Below are 16,864 nucleotides of genomic sequence, written 5' to 3' on the forward strand. Positions count from 1 at the left end.
CTCCCTCTCTCTGCTACAACCTTTTAGGCCTACTATTTGATGCCTTAAGTCAGTAAATCTTCAGGCTCTCTGAGGGTTTTCCCTGACTGTGTCCATGTTGGAGGGATCACCTTCAGGTAGATAGCCCACCTTGTTTCTTCTCTTCTTTTGGAGTTCATTTACCAGCTGCCTGCTGTTCAGTGACTGAAAACAGTTATTTTAGGTATTAGCCAGGATCTACTTGTTATATAAAGTGGTATGTCATGTCTGTTTCTTGTTAAGCTTTCATGGCTGAAGGACTGGTTATTTCTGTTTGAGCTGTAAATATTGATTATACTATTGGGTTTTATGTTTTCTAAAGAGTCTGTAGCACATATCTTTGTTAATAGTGTTCTTCTATTAGGAAAGGAAGTACTATTTTTCTGTGGTGAAAGCTTATATTTCATATTTTATTGTTATGAATAAGAGGAAAAATTTATTGGTACTTGTGATTTACTTTCAGGAACCTCTTACTAGAAGTTAAAAAAATCTTGAAACAGCCCTTTTTACAATAGTATCCAACCACTTTATCTCGATTAAACCTCCTAGAGCAGTCGTTCTCAACCTATGGGTCGTAACCCTTGTGGTGGTCAAACGACCCTTTCACAGGGATCGCCTAAGGCCATTGGAAATTACAGATATTTACAGTTCTTAACAGTAGAAAAATTAGAATTATGAAGTATCAGTGAAAACAATTTTATGGTTGGGAATCACAAAAACATGAGGAGAACTATATTAAAGGATTTCAGCATTAGGAAGGTTGAGAACCATTATCCTAGAGGGAATAGGGGAGCTGAGCACACATGCAAATGAATTGGAACAATTGGCTTCTCATTGTTTTTCCTTTTCTCTGTAGCTTTGGCTAGCTTCAAACACACTGTGATCCTCTTGCCTCTGCCTCCTCATTAAGCGTATGTGCTACTACACCTGGCCTCATTAGTTAATTTATTTTTATATATTTAAAGATTTTCTTAGAAACAAATTTTGATTATGTGTTTATGTGTGTGTGTTTATGCATTTGAGTACAGGTATCCCCAGAGTTTAGAAGAGGGTATCAGATTTCCTGGAACTGGAGTTACAGGTGGTTGTGAGCCACCTAATATAGGTGCCGGGATCCAAACTTGGGTCCTTTGCAAGAGCATTAAGTCCCTAGTTACTGTTTTAAATGACTTTTTTATTTGTATTGTTACCATATGTGGTATATGTACTTGTCAGTGTGGGTGTGTATACACATGCGTCAGGTTTATATAAGTGCATGTGGTGGCCAGAAGTTGATGTTGGGTTTCTTTACTTTATCACTTCCACCTTTATTTTTTGAGACAGTGAACTTCAGGGTTCCACCTGTCTGCATCCCACAGAACTGGGGTTATAGGCATATCTATCATACCTGTTTTTTTTTATTTTATTTTATATGGAATGGGGATCCAAACTTCGGTCCTTATGCCTGTGCAGCATTATTTACTGGCTGAGCCATCTCCACAGCCTGCATTCAGTTTTTAAAACTTTATTTATTTACTTTTATGTGTATGTACTTTAGTACATATATGTGCACCATTTGTGTGCAGGAGTTTACAAAGGTTACAAGAGGCAATTGAGGTCAGAAGACTCATTAGATCCCCTAGAGCTGGGGTTACAGATAGTTGTGAACTGCCATGTGGGTGCTGGGAACATGGGTCCTCTGCAGGAAGAGTAAGCACTCCTAACTGCTGAGCTACCTCTCTAGCCCTCTACATTCACTTGTAATAATGCAGATTATTGCACAAATCCTGAATGATCTTATAATAAAAGCCTGGAGCCAGATATCAGGGTGAAAGCTGAAAGATCAGAGAAGCAGAACAAGCCACAGCCACCACCTGTTACCTCACCAACTCCTCAGCCTGAAAGAGAGTGAGTTCCTGTCTCCTCCCACCTTATTATATTCCTTTCTCTGCCCAGCCATATCACTTCCTGTCTCAACCTTCCTAGTGCTGGGATTAAAGGTGTGATCCCAAGTGCTGGAACTAAAGGTGTGATCCACCACTGCCCAACTTCTATGTTTAATCTAGTGGCTTGTTCTGTCCCCTGATCTTAAGGCAAATTTTATTTGTTCAAAATATCACCACAATAGATGTTGATAAAAAGTAATGTCAAGATCTTGAATGGGATTTCCATGGACTGTATACATGGGATTTTTTTCTTTTGTTGCATGTTAAATATTTAATTGGATGCCATTGTTTAGTTGTTTATCTGTGATATCAAACACTCTAGAAATTTTATTGATGTTTGGGACACAAGCTTGCTAGAGGAAAAGGGACAATGGGGAAATAAGGTGCTGTTCTTTGTTGCCAAAAATCATTGAGTTTTGTACTAATTAGTCTTGAAAAATATGGTTCTATTTGATAGAGCTGATGTTTTCAGTATGGGCTACATGTCTGCAGGCGGCATGGCTAGATTCTCCTCATTCTGTAAACAGAACTTCAAGATAGAACTAAACCCCAGAATGTATTTATCTTTGTGGCTTAATTTCTGGCTTTGTACCCATTCTAAAGTTTTTCTTTAGAGGCACTACATTTTATTACACATAGCTCTCCATACCTAGTTGTGTCATTGCTATTCTGTGTACACTAAATCATATAAAATTGTAATGTGTTAGAGTCTAAACTTTTAATGAAAATAATTATTTCAGATTTTTGTACTTATATTTGTACTTTTATTTCTAAATTTAAGGAAAATAAACCTTTCTTTTCTTCATTTGTTTGGACTAAGAATTTGATTCTTGAAACCTACAAGAGAAGACATAAAAGGAAATAAACTAGTTTCTGGTCTTGGTGTTTGGTGCTGAGTGTGTTGAGGCAAGAAGAGTTGGAATGTCTTCTGTGAAGAGACCATGTCCAAACTCGACCTGTACGTCTGTTTCATCTATGGAAGGAATGAGTTTTCCTGTTCTAGACAGATATGGGAAATGTCAAAATTAGGGGATTTTAAAGACTGAAGAAGAAATATGAATATTTTGCTGTCTAAGGAAAAAACACTATGATTCTCACATTTGTATGTTTTTCATTGAACTTTTGTGTTTATGACTTGTATTTATTGATATATAGCTATAATTATTAATAAATTATGCATGTATACATATTTATACATTTTTTTTGGGAGGGGGACAGGGTCTGGCCTGTAACTTACTGTGTAGTCCAGGCCTTGAACTCATGGTGAACCTCCCACTTCAGCCTCTCAAGTCCTGTGATTACAGGTGAGATCCACCATGTCTGGCTTACATGTATACTTTACAAATGTTGTGATTGTTCTTGTAAGGTCTGTTTGTTTTTAAATTAGTACACCACCCAGGAAAATTTATGGAAAGGATAGATCAAGCTCTGAGTTCATCTCTCTGCTCCAAAATCCTATTTAGCACATTGTTCTGAGGTAGAGGATGGATGAACCAGATGTAGAACTAAAGAGAACCCAGTGCTGTCCTTGATTTAGGCAAAAGCTGAGAAGTGTTAGATAGAGCTGTGTTTTAAAAAAATGTTTTTCAATCAACAAGATTGTAAATATTTTTGTAGTTTATTGATATTTTAATACATGGATATATTATAGTTTGTTTAGCCAGCCAGTTCCTTCTTACTTAATAAATAGTTATTTTGTTTTATTTCCTAATATAAATTAGTCTGTGATTTAAGAGTCATATATTTTTGTCTATTAAATTTCTTTTGAAATGCATTTGCTAAGAATAAGCTTGCTTATCAGCAGGATGTGAATTCTTATGTATTGAAAATACTGATGATAATATACATTATCTTTTTTGTTGTTAATTTTTTTTTTTAAAGACAGGGTCTTACTAGATAGCCCTGAGTAGCCTGGAACTTGGTTTGCAGACCAGGATGGTCTCAAACTCTCAAAGATCTGCCTCTGCATCCTGTGTACTTGGCTCAGAGGTATGCGCCACCACCTGGTCAGTATACACTATCTTTTAAGAAATCCTTAGCAATGATAAATATTTTTTACTTTAAAATTCTGTTTTTGATTCATATTATTTCACCTATCAGCTCAGCTATTTTTTTAATTGAAAATTTTTTTTTAAATTGAAACTTGAGCTGGGTGGCAGTGGCGTACACTTTTAATCCCAGTACTCGGGAGGCAGAGCCAGGGAGATCTCTGTGTGTTTGAGGCCAGCCTGGTCTAGAGCGAGATCCAGGACAGGCACCAAAACTACACAGAGAAACCCTGTCTTGAAAAACCAAAAAAAGAAAAAGAAAAAAAAAAATGAACCTTGAGGACTTATTTTGGTTTTCTGTGAATTAAAAAAAAATTCATTGTTTTGTTTTCTCTTTGTTTCACTCTTCCTCCCTCCCCCTCCTTCCTTTTTACCCCTCTTCCTCATTACCCTTTCCCAGTCTCCTCTTCTCTTTTCTTTCTTTGATGGTGCTCGGCCTCATGCAAACTAAGCAAGCATTCTACTATTATATTACATTCCCAGTTCAATCTTGTTGTTGTTGTTGCTGTTATTGTTTATATATATATATTTTTTTGAGACAAAAGTCTTATGTAATCCAGGCTGGCTTTAAATTGCCAAGGGTGACTTTGAGCTTCCAATCCTCCTGCCTCTGCCTATCAGGTACTAGGGTTCCAAGTATATATATTGCGGATGGAACTCAGGGTTTCATGCATGCCAGCCAAGCATTCTACCAACTGAGCCACATCTAACTCCATTTTGTAAAATCTCAATTTTAGAAATGGGCATGGTGATACACATGTGTTGTATGAGCACTTGTAAGGTAGATGCAGGAAGATCAGAATTTTAAGGTTAGTATTAGCTACATGAAGAGTTTGAGACTAGCCTAGTCTATATGAGGCCTTGTCTTATAACAAAAGAACAAAATGAACTTGTTTATTAGTCATTTGTATATACATCACACATCTTTATGAGTTAGGCTGGATGCTCATCAACAGATGAATGCTTAAAAAAGAAAATATGGTTAGTGTACAATGGAATTTCATTCACTTATAAAGAAAAATGAAATATAACATTTGCAAGAAAATTAATGCAATTGGAGAGCACTGTGCTGTGTGAATAAGTCTGACTTAGAGAAATGCCACACATTTTCTCTTACATATAGACTCTAGATTTAAATATTGTGTGTATGTGTGCCAGTTCCTTCTTTGTTTTTTTTTTTTTTTATTTTATTTTGCCATACAATTCAGTTCTACATATCAGCCACGGATTCCCTTGTTCTCCCCCCTCCCGCCCCCCTCACCTTCCCCCCAAGCCCACCCCCCATTCCCACCTCCTCCAGGGCAAAGCCTCCCCTGCGGACTGAGATCAACCTGGTAGACTTAGTCCAGGCAGGTCCAGTCCCCTCCTCCCAGGCCGAGCCAAGCGACCCTGCATAGGCCCCAGGTTTCAAACAGCCAACTCATGCAATGAACACAGGACCCGGTCCCACTGCCTGGATGCCTCCCAAACAGATCAAGCCAGTCAACTGTCTCACCCATTCAGAGGGCCTGATCCAGTTGGGGACCCCTCAGCCATTGGTTCATAGTTCATGTGTTTCCATTCGTTTGGCTATTTGTCCCTGTGCTTTATCCAACCTTGGTCTCAACAATTCTCGCTCATATAAACACCCTCCTCTTTCTCGTTAATTGGACTCCCAGAGCTCCACCCGGGGCCTAGCCATGGATCTCTGCATGTGAATTTCTGCACCTGCTATCAGTTACTGGATGAAGGCTCTATGATGACAGGGTATTCACCAATCTATTACAGGGGAAGGCCAGTTCAGGCAAACTGTTCACTATTTGTAGTGGTCTAATCTGGGGTCATCCTTGTGGATTCCTGGGAATTTCCCGAGTACCAGGTTTATCCCTAACTCCATAATGGCTCCCTCTATTAAGATACTTATTTCTTTGGTCTCTCACTCCGTTCCTCCCCCAGATCAACTATCCTGTACCCTCATGTTCTCATCCCCCCTCCCCTCCCCTCTACCACCCCCACTCCCAGTTTACCCAGGAGATATCATCTATTTCTCTTTCCCAGGGCAATCCATGTGTCCCTCTTAGGGTCCTCCTTGTTACCTAGCTTCTCTGAATCTGTGGATTGTAGTCTGATTATCCTTTACTTTATATCTAGTATCCACTTAAGAGTGAGTACATACCATGTTTGTCTTTCTGAGTCTGGGTTACCTCACTCGGGATGTTTTTTTCTAGTTTCATTCATTTGCCTGCAAATTTCATGATGTCATTGTTTTTTACAGCTGAGTAATACTCCATTGTGTAAATGTACCATATTTTCTTTATCCAGTCTTTGGTTGAGGGCCATCTAAGTTGTTTCTAGGTTCTGGCTATTATGAATAATGCTGCTATGAATATAGTTGAGCATGTGTCCTTGTGGTATGATTGAACATCCTTTGGTATATGCCCAAGAATGCTATCATTAGGTCTTGAGGTAGATTGATTCCCGATTTTCTGAGAAGTTACCAGACTGATTTCCAAAGTGGCTATACAAGTTTGCACTCCCACCAACAGTGGAGGAGTGTTCCCCTTGCTCCACCTCCTCTCCAACATAAGCTGTCATCAGTGTTTTTGATCTTAGCCATTCTGACAGGTATAAGATGGTATCTTAGAGTCATTTTGGTTTGCATTTCCCTGATGACTAAGGATGTTGAGCAATTCCTTAAATGTCTTTCAACCATTTGAGATGCTTCTGTTGAGAATTTAGATCTGTTTAGATCTGTACCCCATTTTTTATTTGGAATTCTTAATATATCTTGGAGATCAGCCCTCTGTCAGATGTAGGGTTGGTGAAGATCTTTTCCCATTCTGTAGGCTGTCATTTTATCTTATTTACTGTGTCCTTTGCCTTATAGAAGCTTCTCAGTTTCAGGAAGTCCCCTTTGTTAATTGTTGCTCTCAGTGTCTTTGCTACTGGTGTTATATTTAGGAAGTGGTATCCTGTGGCAATGCATTCTAGGCTACTTCCCACTTTCTCTTCTCTCAGGTTCAGTGTAGCTGGATTTATGTTGAGGTCTGTGATCCATTTGGACTTGAGTTTTGTGCACGGGGATAGATATGAATCTATTTGCAATCTTCTGCATGTTGACATCCAGTTATGCCAACACCATTTGTTGAAGATGCTTTCTTTTTTTCCATTGTACAGTTTTGACTTCTTTGTCAAAAATCAGGTGTTCATAGGTATGTGGGTTAATGTCAGGGTCTTCAATTGGATTCCATTGGTCCACATGTCGGTTTTTATGCCAGTACCAAGCTGTTTTTATTACTGTAGCTCCATAGTAGAGCTTGAAGTCAGGGATGGTGATGCCTCCAGAAGTTCCTTTCTTGTACAGGATTGTTTTAGCTATCCTAGGGTTTTTGTTTTTCCTTATGAAGTTGAGTATTGTTTTTTCCATGTCTGTGAAGAATTGTGTTGGGATTTTGATAGAGATTGCAGTTGAATCTGTAGATTGCTTTTGGTGAGACTGCCATTTTTACTATGTTAATCCTACCTATCCATGAGCATGGGAGATCTTTCCATTTTCTAATATCTTCTTCAATTTCTTTCTTCAAAGACTTAAAAAGTTCTTGTCATATAGGTCTTTCACTTGCTTAGCTAAGAGTTACCACAAGGTATTTTGTATTGTTTGTAAAGGGTGATGTTTCTCTGACTTCTTTCTCGGCCCATTTATAATTTGTATATAGGAGAACTACTGATTTTTTTGAGTTAATCTTGTATCCTGCCACATTACTGAAGGAGTTTATCAGCTGTAGGAGTTCCCTGTTAGAATTCTGGGGGTCACTTATGTATACTATCATATCATTTGCAAATAGCAAAAATTTGACTTCTTCCTTTCCAATTTGTATCCCCTTGATCTCCTTTTGTTGTCTTATTGTTTTTATTGTTTTTTGTTTTTCGAGACAGGATTTCTCTGTGTAGTTTTGGTGCCTGTCCTGGATCTTTCTCTGTAGATCAGGCTGGCCTCGAACTCACAGAGAACCACCTGGCTCTGCCTCCTGAGTGCTGGGTTTAAAGGTGTGTGCCACCACTGCCCGGCTGTTGTCTTATTGTAAAAGTTAAAACTTTGAGTACTATGTTGAATAGATTATGGAGAGTGTTGATTCAGATGAGCATTATTCAGTTTCCATGAGATTGTAGGCTTTCTGTAATTTGTGTTGTTGTTGAATTCTAACTTTAAGGCATAGTGATCCCATATGATATAGGGGTTCATTCCAATTTTTTTTGTATCTGTTGAGATTTGCTTTGCAACTGAGTATGTGGTCAATTTTAAAGAAGGTTCCATGAGGTGCTGAGAAGAAGGTATATTCGTTTGTGTTTGGGTGGAATGTTCTTTAGATATCTGTTAAGCCCGTTTGAGTCATAACATCTGTTAGTTCCTTTATTTCTCTGTTGATTTTCTGTCTGACATACCTGTCCATTGGTGAGAACGGGGTGTTGAAGTCTCCCACTGTTAGTGTGTGGGGTTTGATGTGTGCTTTAAGCTTTAGTAATGTTTCTCTTACATATGTGGGTGCCCTTGTATTTGGAGCATAAATGTTCAGAATTGAGACTTCATCTTAATGGATTTTTCCTGTGATGAATATGAAATGCCCTTCTCCTTCTCTTTTGCCATGCCCAATTTTTACTTTTTAGAGACTGCTTGTTATACAGCCTAGGCTTACTTGAACTCTTGATCCCTACCTCTGCCTCCCAAATTCTGTGATTATGGACATGTGCCATCACACTCAGCTTATTGTTTTTAGTTGATTTATGAATCTTAGTATTTGCCTTCTTATGCCTATGGAAGCTTTTCTATTTGTCATATGAATAGTATCCTTTTGTTCTGAAGTCTCTCTGGGTTGCCAGAAATATTTATTTTCTTTAAATCATATTAATAGAATCATTTCATTGACCAGAGACCTTACTTTAAGAGCTGAAACTGCTGGAGACAAACAGATGTAAGGAACACACCTCAAGATACAGTCGTGGGTAAGAACCTCCTGAACAAAATTTCGAAACTCAGAAAACAATTGCAAGAATTCACAAGTAGGACTACATAAAAAAAACTTCTATACAGAAAATAAAAAAATCAGAACAATGAGGAGACAGCCACAGAATATAACAACGGTGTAGATGATTGGTGATTAATATTTAGACACTATAAAGAAACAAAAAATTAAACATCAAATGAACAAATCATTTAACCAATAAATAGGAAAATGAGCTGAATAGACAGTTCTTCAAGAAGGAAATACAAGTGGCTAAAAATATGTGAAAAGAATGCTCAACATCTTTGGCCACCAGGAAAATGCAAACTAAACCTATACTGAGATACCATCTCTGAAGGCCAGTGAGATAGATGCTCACTGGGTAAAGGTGCCCATAAGAACGGACTCCAGCAAGTTGTCCTCTGACCTTCACATGTGCCTATCACTGCCCTCTCCTCCACATAAACAAAAAATGTTTTAAAACAACAAAAACAAAATAAATAAAAAGAAAATCCATCTCTGTGTCAACCTGGTCCAAATAGCAATTATAAAAAACAAACCAACAAAAACCCAAACAATAACAAGAACAAAAGACAGAAAATGCTGGTGATGTGGGAAAAGGACTTGTATAAAGTAAAGAATCCTTGTGAAGATGTAGTCACTGTGGAAAATAGTTTAAAGATTTCTCAAAATGCTAACAATAGAATTATCATATTTATCGAGCTATGTCTGTTCTGGGTTTATACCTGAAGGATACTAAATAAGCACACTTCAGTGATATTTGCACATTATGTGTATTTATGCACTAAACCAAGGTATGAAACCAGCCTTGGTGCCTATCACTAGATGAATGGATAAAGAAAATGTGGTTCCTACACACAGTTTACCCATAAAGAAAAATAAAATTAGGCTACTTGCTGGAAAATGGAGCATGGAAAGATCATTATGTTAAATTAAAATAAGTCAGATTCAGACAAATGCTGTATGTTTTCTCTCATCTTTAAATTTAAATATAGATGTATGAATAAAGTGTAATGGCATGTGAATGTTCTGTGAAATCCTTTACTTTGTATGCTAACTTAAATGCAAGAATAAATCTATGTTATACAGACAGATTTTACAGAATAATTGTATTAGTATTATAATGAACACATATATGACATGGTAGTGGGAGGTGACAGAGAGGAAGAAGGGATATAAATAGTGAGGAAGGAGAAACAAAAGGGTAAGGGGGGAAAAAAGCAAGCAAGCCATGCTTTCTCTTATGTGCAGAATCTAGATTTAACTGTACACATTAGCCTCCTTTCCTGCACAAATGCCATGAAAGCCAAAGGAGACTATTTGATTGGAGGATGATGAGGTGAGAGGGGAGGAGAAGGGAGGGAGAAAGGTACTGGGGTAATAAATTTGAGAAAGATACAATGATATATGTATAAAAACTTGTTATGAAACCCATTTTATACTCTAAGAAATCAATAAAAAGAAACTTTTAAGTACTGGTTTCAGTTATTTGAGGTTTCTCTTTATATAGTTTATCTTAAGCTTATTTGTGTCTTTAAAATATGTTTGAGGAAGACAAAAAAGACATACTTTTAAAAAGTATATGCTTTTTAAAATCCCACTTTGAGTATTTGCTTTTTAGATGGAATTTGTAGTCCTTTCATATTTAATGTAGTTATTGATAGGGTTGGATTTTTCTGTTTTATAGTTTTTCCAGTCTTCTTGGTTCCTGTTTCTCTTTTCTGCTTTCTTTTGCTTTAAATATGTTGGAGTGTACAATTTTATTTTGTTGATTTTGAAAATACTAAAAAACATTTTTTAGATGTATTTACTTTACTTTATGTGTTTGAACGTTTTGCTTGCATGCATATACATACAGCATGTGCCTGAAGTGGCCAGAAGAGGGTGAGAGATTCCTTGGAACTGGGGTGTTGCTATGTGATTGCTGAGATCTGAACCCTGGTCCTCTGCAAGAGCATCCAGTGCTTTTGAACACTGGTCCATCTTTCTATCCCCTTTAAAAATACTTTTTAATTTGCTTTCTTAGAGTTTGCTCTATGGATTATAATATGCATGTCAGTTTATTGCTGTTTCCTTTAAAGTCTTTGCCTGTACCAATCTGTTACGCTTAAACTGCCAGCTTTGTTTAAGTAGTTCATTTTCTTCTTTCCTCTTCTTATCTTCTTTTGACATATTTATGATATGATATTTTATGAACCCAATTTTGTATTGTTAAATTATTACTTTAAGATATTTTCAAAGAAATGAAGAAATAGAAAATGTTAATCTTTTCATTTTAGCACATATATATGTATTTACTTTATATATGTATTTACTTTACCACCTTATATATTTTCCATTCTTTGCTCCAAATGTCTTATGTACTAATGTCAATGAGACTGCTGGTTTTCACTATACTTGCTATGACTAATCACCAGGCTCAGGGGAGCAGCAGGTAAGGTAACAGGAGTGTCCTGGGCAAGGATGGTAGCAGCACTTCGGTGGAGCAGTTCATTCATTTCCCTGAAATTTTGAAATGACACTTTGTCATACACATGTGTCTGTGCACACACACACGTCAGACAGACAAATACATGTGCATATTTTTCAAGCTCTTTTCTCTGCTTTTGTTAGAAGTCTAGGTTGGGGTATTTTATTTTATAGAATGGTCTTTTGACATTGAGACAATTTAAAAAGTTATATATAATTAATTTTATTGGTATTCTTGTTTATTCGTTCTTTAGTCAGATTTTTGGATATTACTAGCCTTTAAAGCATATGTTAAATTTTGAATAGTTAAGAAATTTTCATTAAAACACTACATTGGATTTGTCTTAATATACAATGAAAGCTAATTGAGGTTCAGATTTTTCCTGAGTAATGCGTTTGTCCCCCTAAGGAAGACTAATATCTGCTAAGGTGGTTGATTTCTTTTGTAGGCACTATCCTGCACTGAAGACTCTGGAGCATCTGGAACACACCTATCTGCCTCAAGTGAGCCACTACCGATTCTGCAAGGTGATGGTGGACAACATCCCCAAGCTTCGGGAGGAGATAAAGGATGTTTCTATGTCTGATCTCAAAGACTTTCTGGAGAGCATCCGCAAACATTCAGACAAAATAGGAGAGACCGCCATGAAGCAAGTAGGTCCTTGGTTTATGACAGATATGCCCTTGGCTTTGCAAGTATTCAGTTACACACAGATTTCTCCTTGCCATGTATCTTAATTGCTTCTTATCATTTTAGGAAGGTCCTTCATAAATGAAAAGGTTATTATCTTAACAGTGATGAGATGTGTTGTTCACTCTGTGGCTGTTGAGCAAATAGTGACTGATTGTGATGGTCCGTGTCAGTGTCTGGAGAAAATTCAGTTTACAAAACAAACATTTCCCTTGACTTTGTATAATATTGAAAGTCCAGAATCTTTTAAACTTTCCTTTAGTTAACAACATAAATTGTGTTACATGTGCCTTTGGTTGATTACTTACTGTTAGGAAGATGTCATACCATGCAAAAATATATCTGATATTGATGGGTGTTAGTGACAGAAAGGTCTCTTGGGGATTGTGGATTATGATTGCAGAGAGGGAAATATTTATAGCCCATAAATTCAGCAAATGTGTTAGGAATATTTGTTTTCTTTAAATATCTTCATCTCCAAGTCCCTAATCCCATGAGGAATGCCTTTTGTCATTGTGAATGAATGAACAATAATGATTTGCAGTAACACTTCCTCTTGAAATTTAGGTCACATTGATGTTATAAAGATGCTTTAGCATACTTGATGATGCAGCTTGCAATAATAAATAGATTTTAATTATTTATGGAAAGTGCCTTATGGTTTTGTACACAAGTGTTTTCAAGTAGATTTGTATTCTAATGGGTGGAACAAGGTACAGTAGATTACATTTGGATGCATTATTTTAGTGTTCAACTAGTTCAAATATCTGTCTGATACTACAGAAGGGATTTTCCAATTAGTTTTTCACAAGGCATGCTTTTTTAAAATCTCCTTTAAAATTTTATTGGTGTTTAAAGTGCAAAGTGTAGGCTCCATTTCTTGTCTCATTCTCTTGAGTACTGTAACTATAGGCCTGTGCCACCAATCCTTAGTGCTGGACTTAAAAGGCACATGCTGCCATACCCAGCTAGAAGCTGGCTTTTAAAGGTTGCTTTTCTAGGCCTCTGCTAGACAAATTTACTTACTTTTGCTGAAAGAAAGTTCTGTTATAAATATTATCACTTCATTTAATTTGAGGTTAGCTGTTCTCATTCCTTAATTATCTGAGGAAATAAATGCCCAGGTCAGACGCTGCAGTAGAAATCAGTTAAAGTTGGAATGGATTTGTTAACTATGACATTTAGTTTTTGTAAACTAGTAAACTGTTAGCTGGTATATTTTTATTCCACAAAGGAATAAATCTTTTATGATTTCAGTACTTTTAATTAACTATAAAAAATTTCATATTAGGAATGGCCCTTAGTGCATGAATTGCTATTCTGTGTGTGTGCAAGTACGTGCATGCGTGTGTGGTGCATGTATCCTTGAATAAAGATACTTTAGAGTTTTTTTGTTGTTGTTGTTTGCTTTGTGTTTTGAGACAAAGTCCTCACTCTATAGTCCTGGCTGGCCTGGTATTTGGTATATATACTAGTCTGGCCTCAAACTCAGAGATCCAAGCTTTCCAAGTGCTTGGATTAAAGACATGTGTCACCATGATCATCTCTGAATGTATTTTTTTAATACTTTTTTTCTGTTAGAATATGAATAATTGGTTTCTTGAAGGCATCTATTATTCTATTCAATTATTCTCTTTTCTAACTCATTTAAGAGCTCTTCCTCTCCTCTCATGATTCCCTTTTTAGTTTCATGGCATGTGCACACGCACACAGGCATGCATGCCTGTGTGCATAGGCACATACAGAATTTAAAATTTAAATTGTGCATTAAAGAAAATGTGGTATTTGTCTTTTTGGATCTATTTCATGTAATGTCGTGATTTTACTTTATTCATGGCTGCATATTTATCACATTTTCCTTTATCCATTCGTTTGCTGGTGTTAGGCTGGTTCCGTTTCTTGGCTATTGGGAGTAGTACAGCAGTAAATACTGACATGCAGATGTCTCTGTAGAATGCTAATATAGAGTCCTTTGGTTGTATACCTAGAAGTGTATGGTTGGGTCATATGGTAGTTTATTTTCAATATTTTGAGAACCTTCCATTCTTTTTTGCATAGTGACCATACAAGTTCATACTTCCACTTGTGTTTTGTAAGGGCTTCACTTCCCCATATCCTCACCAGCATTTGTCATTGTTTTCTTGTTGCCAGCCATTCTGACTGGAGTGAGAGAGAACCATTAAACATTTATAATTTATTTTCCTTCCTTCTTTCCTCCTCCTTTCCTTTCTCCCTCCTTCCCTCCCTCCCTCCTTTCCTTTTTGTGTTTTTGAGAAGGGTTTCTCTACATAGCTCTGACTGTCTTAGAACTCACTATGTAGCCCAGGCTGGCCTTGAACTATCAGAGATCCATCTGCCTCTGCCTCCCAAGTGCTCGGATTAAAGGTGTGCACCACCACGCTTGGCTAATTTACATTCTTGATGGCTAAGGTTGTTGAACACTTTTCTAAACATTTACTCACTGTATTTTTTTCTCTGAGAACTGAATCTGTATATTCAGTTTATGAGCTTTTCAGTCTTTTATGGTACCTAGAAACTAAAGATGATATGGTAGAAATTACCACATGCTTTGTACATCATATTATGCTTAAAGTGTATTTGTGTGAATTAATAGATGTTGGAAAAGTGGGAGAAGTGATTTATTTTTCATTTATGGTGTTTGATGATTTATGATTCTTTTATCTTATAATGGTGGTTTAGGGGCCCAGAATCTTCCCATCATGTGTGTCTGCCATCACTAGTATGCTTTGGAAGATTGCAATAGAAGGACCAAGACCAAGGATAGTTTTAAGTAGCAAGGACGAATGCTACATGTTATTACTTGTAGCTGTATCCCATGGACTCAAAATGAATCAGTGACATGGAGACTGAAAAATGAATCCTTTCTGTATGCCTGTGAAGATTTGGTCAGTGTAATTGGTCTTTGCCACCTGCTGGTCAGTAGCTGTGTATCTTCATGCCTTCTCCCATGCATAGATCACACTCACCCCTTCCCTAAAAGAGAAAGCCCAGTGTATTCTCCTGCCCTTTTTTCTTGATGCTCTTCTTGCCTGTTCCTAGGCTAAAGTAATGTGTGTGTATTGTCTAACCACATGGTGTAACTTAGAGTGATTTTTTTTTTAAAAATTGCCTAAAGAGCTTCTTTGTTAATTGTGTACTATTTTCATTTTGAAACTAATTTCTGGTACCCTTGTAATGGAATCAACTTGTGTAGGGGGACATTTTTGTATTTCTTATTTTGATTAGCTTGCCTTAGGCTTTGTGGACCTGAATGACATTTATGAGATAAACATTCATCATTAGGCCGATTTTGTTTGTGAGGCCCTTTAGCTGAGAGAAGGTTTTACTTACTTTTAAAATCCTCTCTTGCCTTTGCCAAATTATTTGGTTGTATAACTGATGTTAAGAAAAGAAGCTGTCCTCTGCATATAGATTATGGCTTTGATTTTAGTGTTTTTGGGGGGATTCCTGAGTGTGTGAATGAGTGGGTCTCTGATTCTGATGCCTTCTCTTGGGCTCTTTTTCTTCTGTTTGTTTTGTCCAATTTCAATGTGTTAGTTTTTGATTTATCTAATTTTATTTTATTATTAAAAAAGAAAATATACCTATATGAAAGTAATCTAAATGGAATCACCAAATAATGGGGGAGACAGTGCCTCAGTTGGACATCTTATGCCAGTTCCTGAAACCTCCAGTTCCAGGAATGGGTTACATCTAGTTGAGTCATTGGCTAAAGGGGCTCTGTCGAAAACCCAACCGTCTTAGGCTGTTGCTAAGGCTATTGGTTGCTCTCGACAAATGGGTGTATTAAGGCCCTATTACTGAAGACAGCACTTACATATCTCATTGAACATGGAGAAGTAAAGCTGGTGCCTAACTAGAGGCTTCACCCCTACTGACTAGTGTTCATGGTACTAGAAGGTATGTTGCATGCTACCAGAGGAGAAAGGTAATCACCAACCCAACTACAAGCTCTACAACTTACAACAGTGACCTTTCTGCACGATATCCTTGAGCAGTAGTGGCACAAATGTGGGCCCACTCCCTGAGATGGAACAGAGACTTGACACTGCTCAGGTGGCCAAGAACCTGAGACTAGATAGCTCAGGGACCTAGAGGGAAAACCAAATACTAGTATTCTGCTAAAGGAACATAGCAACAAAATAACTTCTAATGACATTATGCTTTGCTCAGCTATCATCAGAGAAGCTTCTTCTTGAAATATAAAGGAACTAACACAGAGACTCACAACTGGGCAGTTTACAGAGAGTGAGAGACTTTGGAACATAGTCTTAAATGAGATGTCTTCAACAAAGCCCTCCTCAGGAATCTATGCAAAAGAGGAGGCAGAAAGATTAAGAACCAGATATAATGGATAACTCAAAGGAAACAGTGTCTTCTGGACCTGTGAAGTCTTTGCATGCTGCTACAGTCCTTGTGAGTTCATATGTGTATCAGTCCTGTTGTGTCTGCAATTGATACTTATTTGGAAAAGAAAAATTACTTTTCTCCAATTCTGTCTTATTAGGTATATCAACCACACTTTAGGGTAGGCCCTATATTTAGGAGTTGTTGGCCAACACAAAATGAACTCAAATGGTATTTTTACTTTTATTGATTCTTTGTGGATTTCACATGCATTCCAATCCCGCTTATCTCCCTGTCCCTCACATCCGCCCTCTACCCTTGAACCTCCCCCCCAAACAAAACCAA

General features: G+C 37.2%; 1 protein-coding gene across 4 annotated transcripts in view; it reads left to right on the forward strand.

The window, feature by feature from the left end:
* Positions 1-16,864, forward strand: part of Exoc6b (exocyst complex component 6B) — a 519,570-nt gene that overhangs the window by 108,299 nt on the left and 394,407 nt on the right. For all 4 annotated transcript variants that reach the window (XM_052721826.1, XM_052721827.1, XM_052721828.1 and 1 more), the window contains exon 6: positions 11,910-12,114. In XM_052721826.1, the coding sequence (XP_052577786.1) occupies positions 11,910-12,114 (205 nt within the window). The remainder of the gene's footprint in view (positions 1-11,909; positions 12,115-16,864) is intronic.

The sequence above is a fragment of the Peromyscus californicus genome, unplaced genomic scaffold (genome assembly GCF_007827085.1).
Source record: "Peromyscus californicus insignis strain IS unplaced genomic scaffold, ASM782708v3 Scaffold_6__1_contigs__length_162567912, whole genome shotgun sequence".
In the NCBI taxonomy this organism is placed as follows: Eukaryota; Metazoa; Chordata; class Mammalia; order Rodentia; family Cricetidae; genus Peromyscus; species Peromyscus californicus.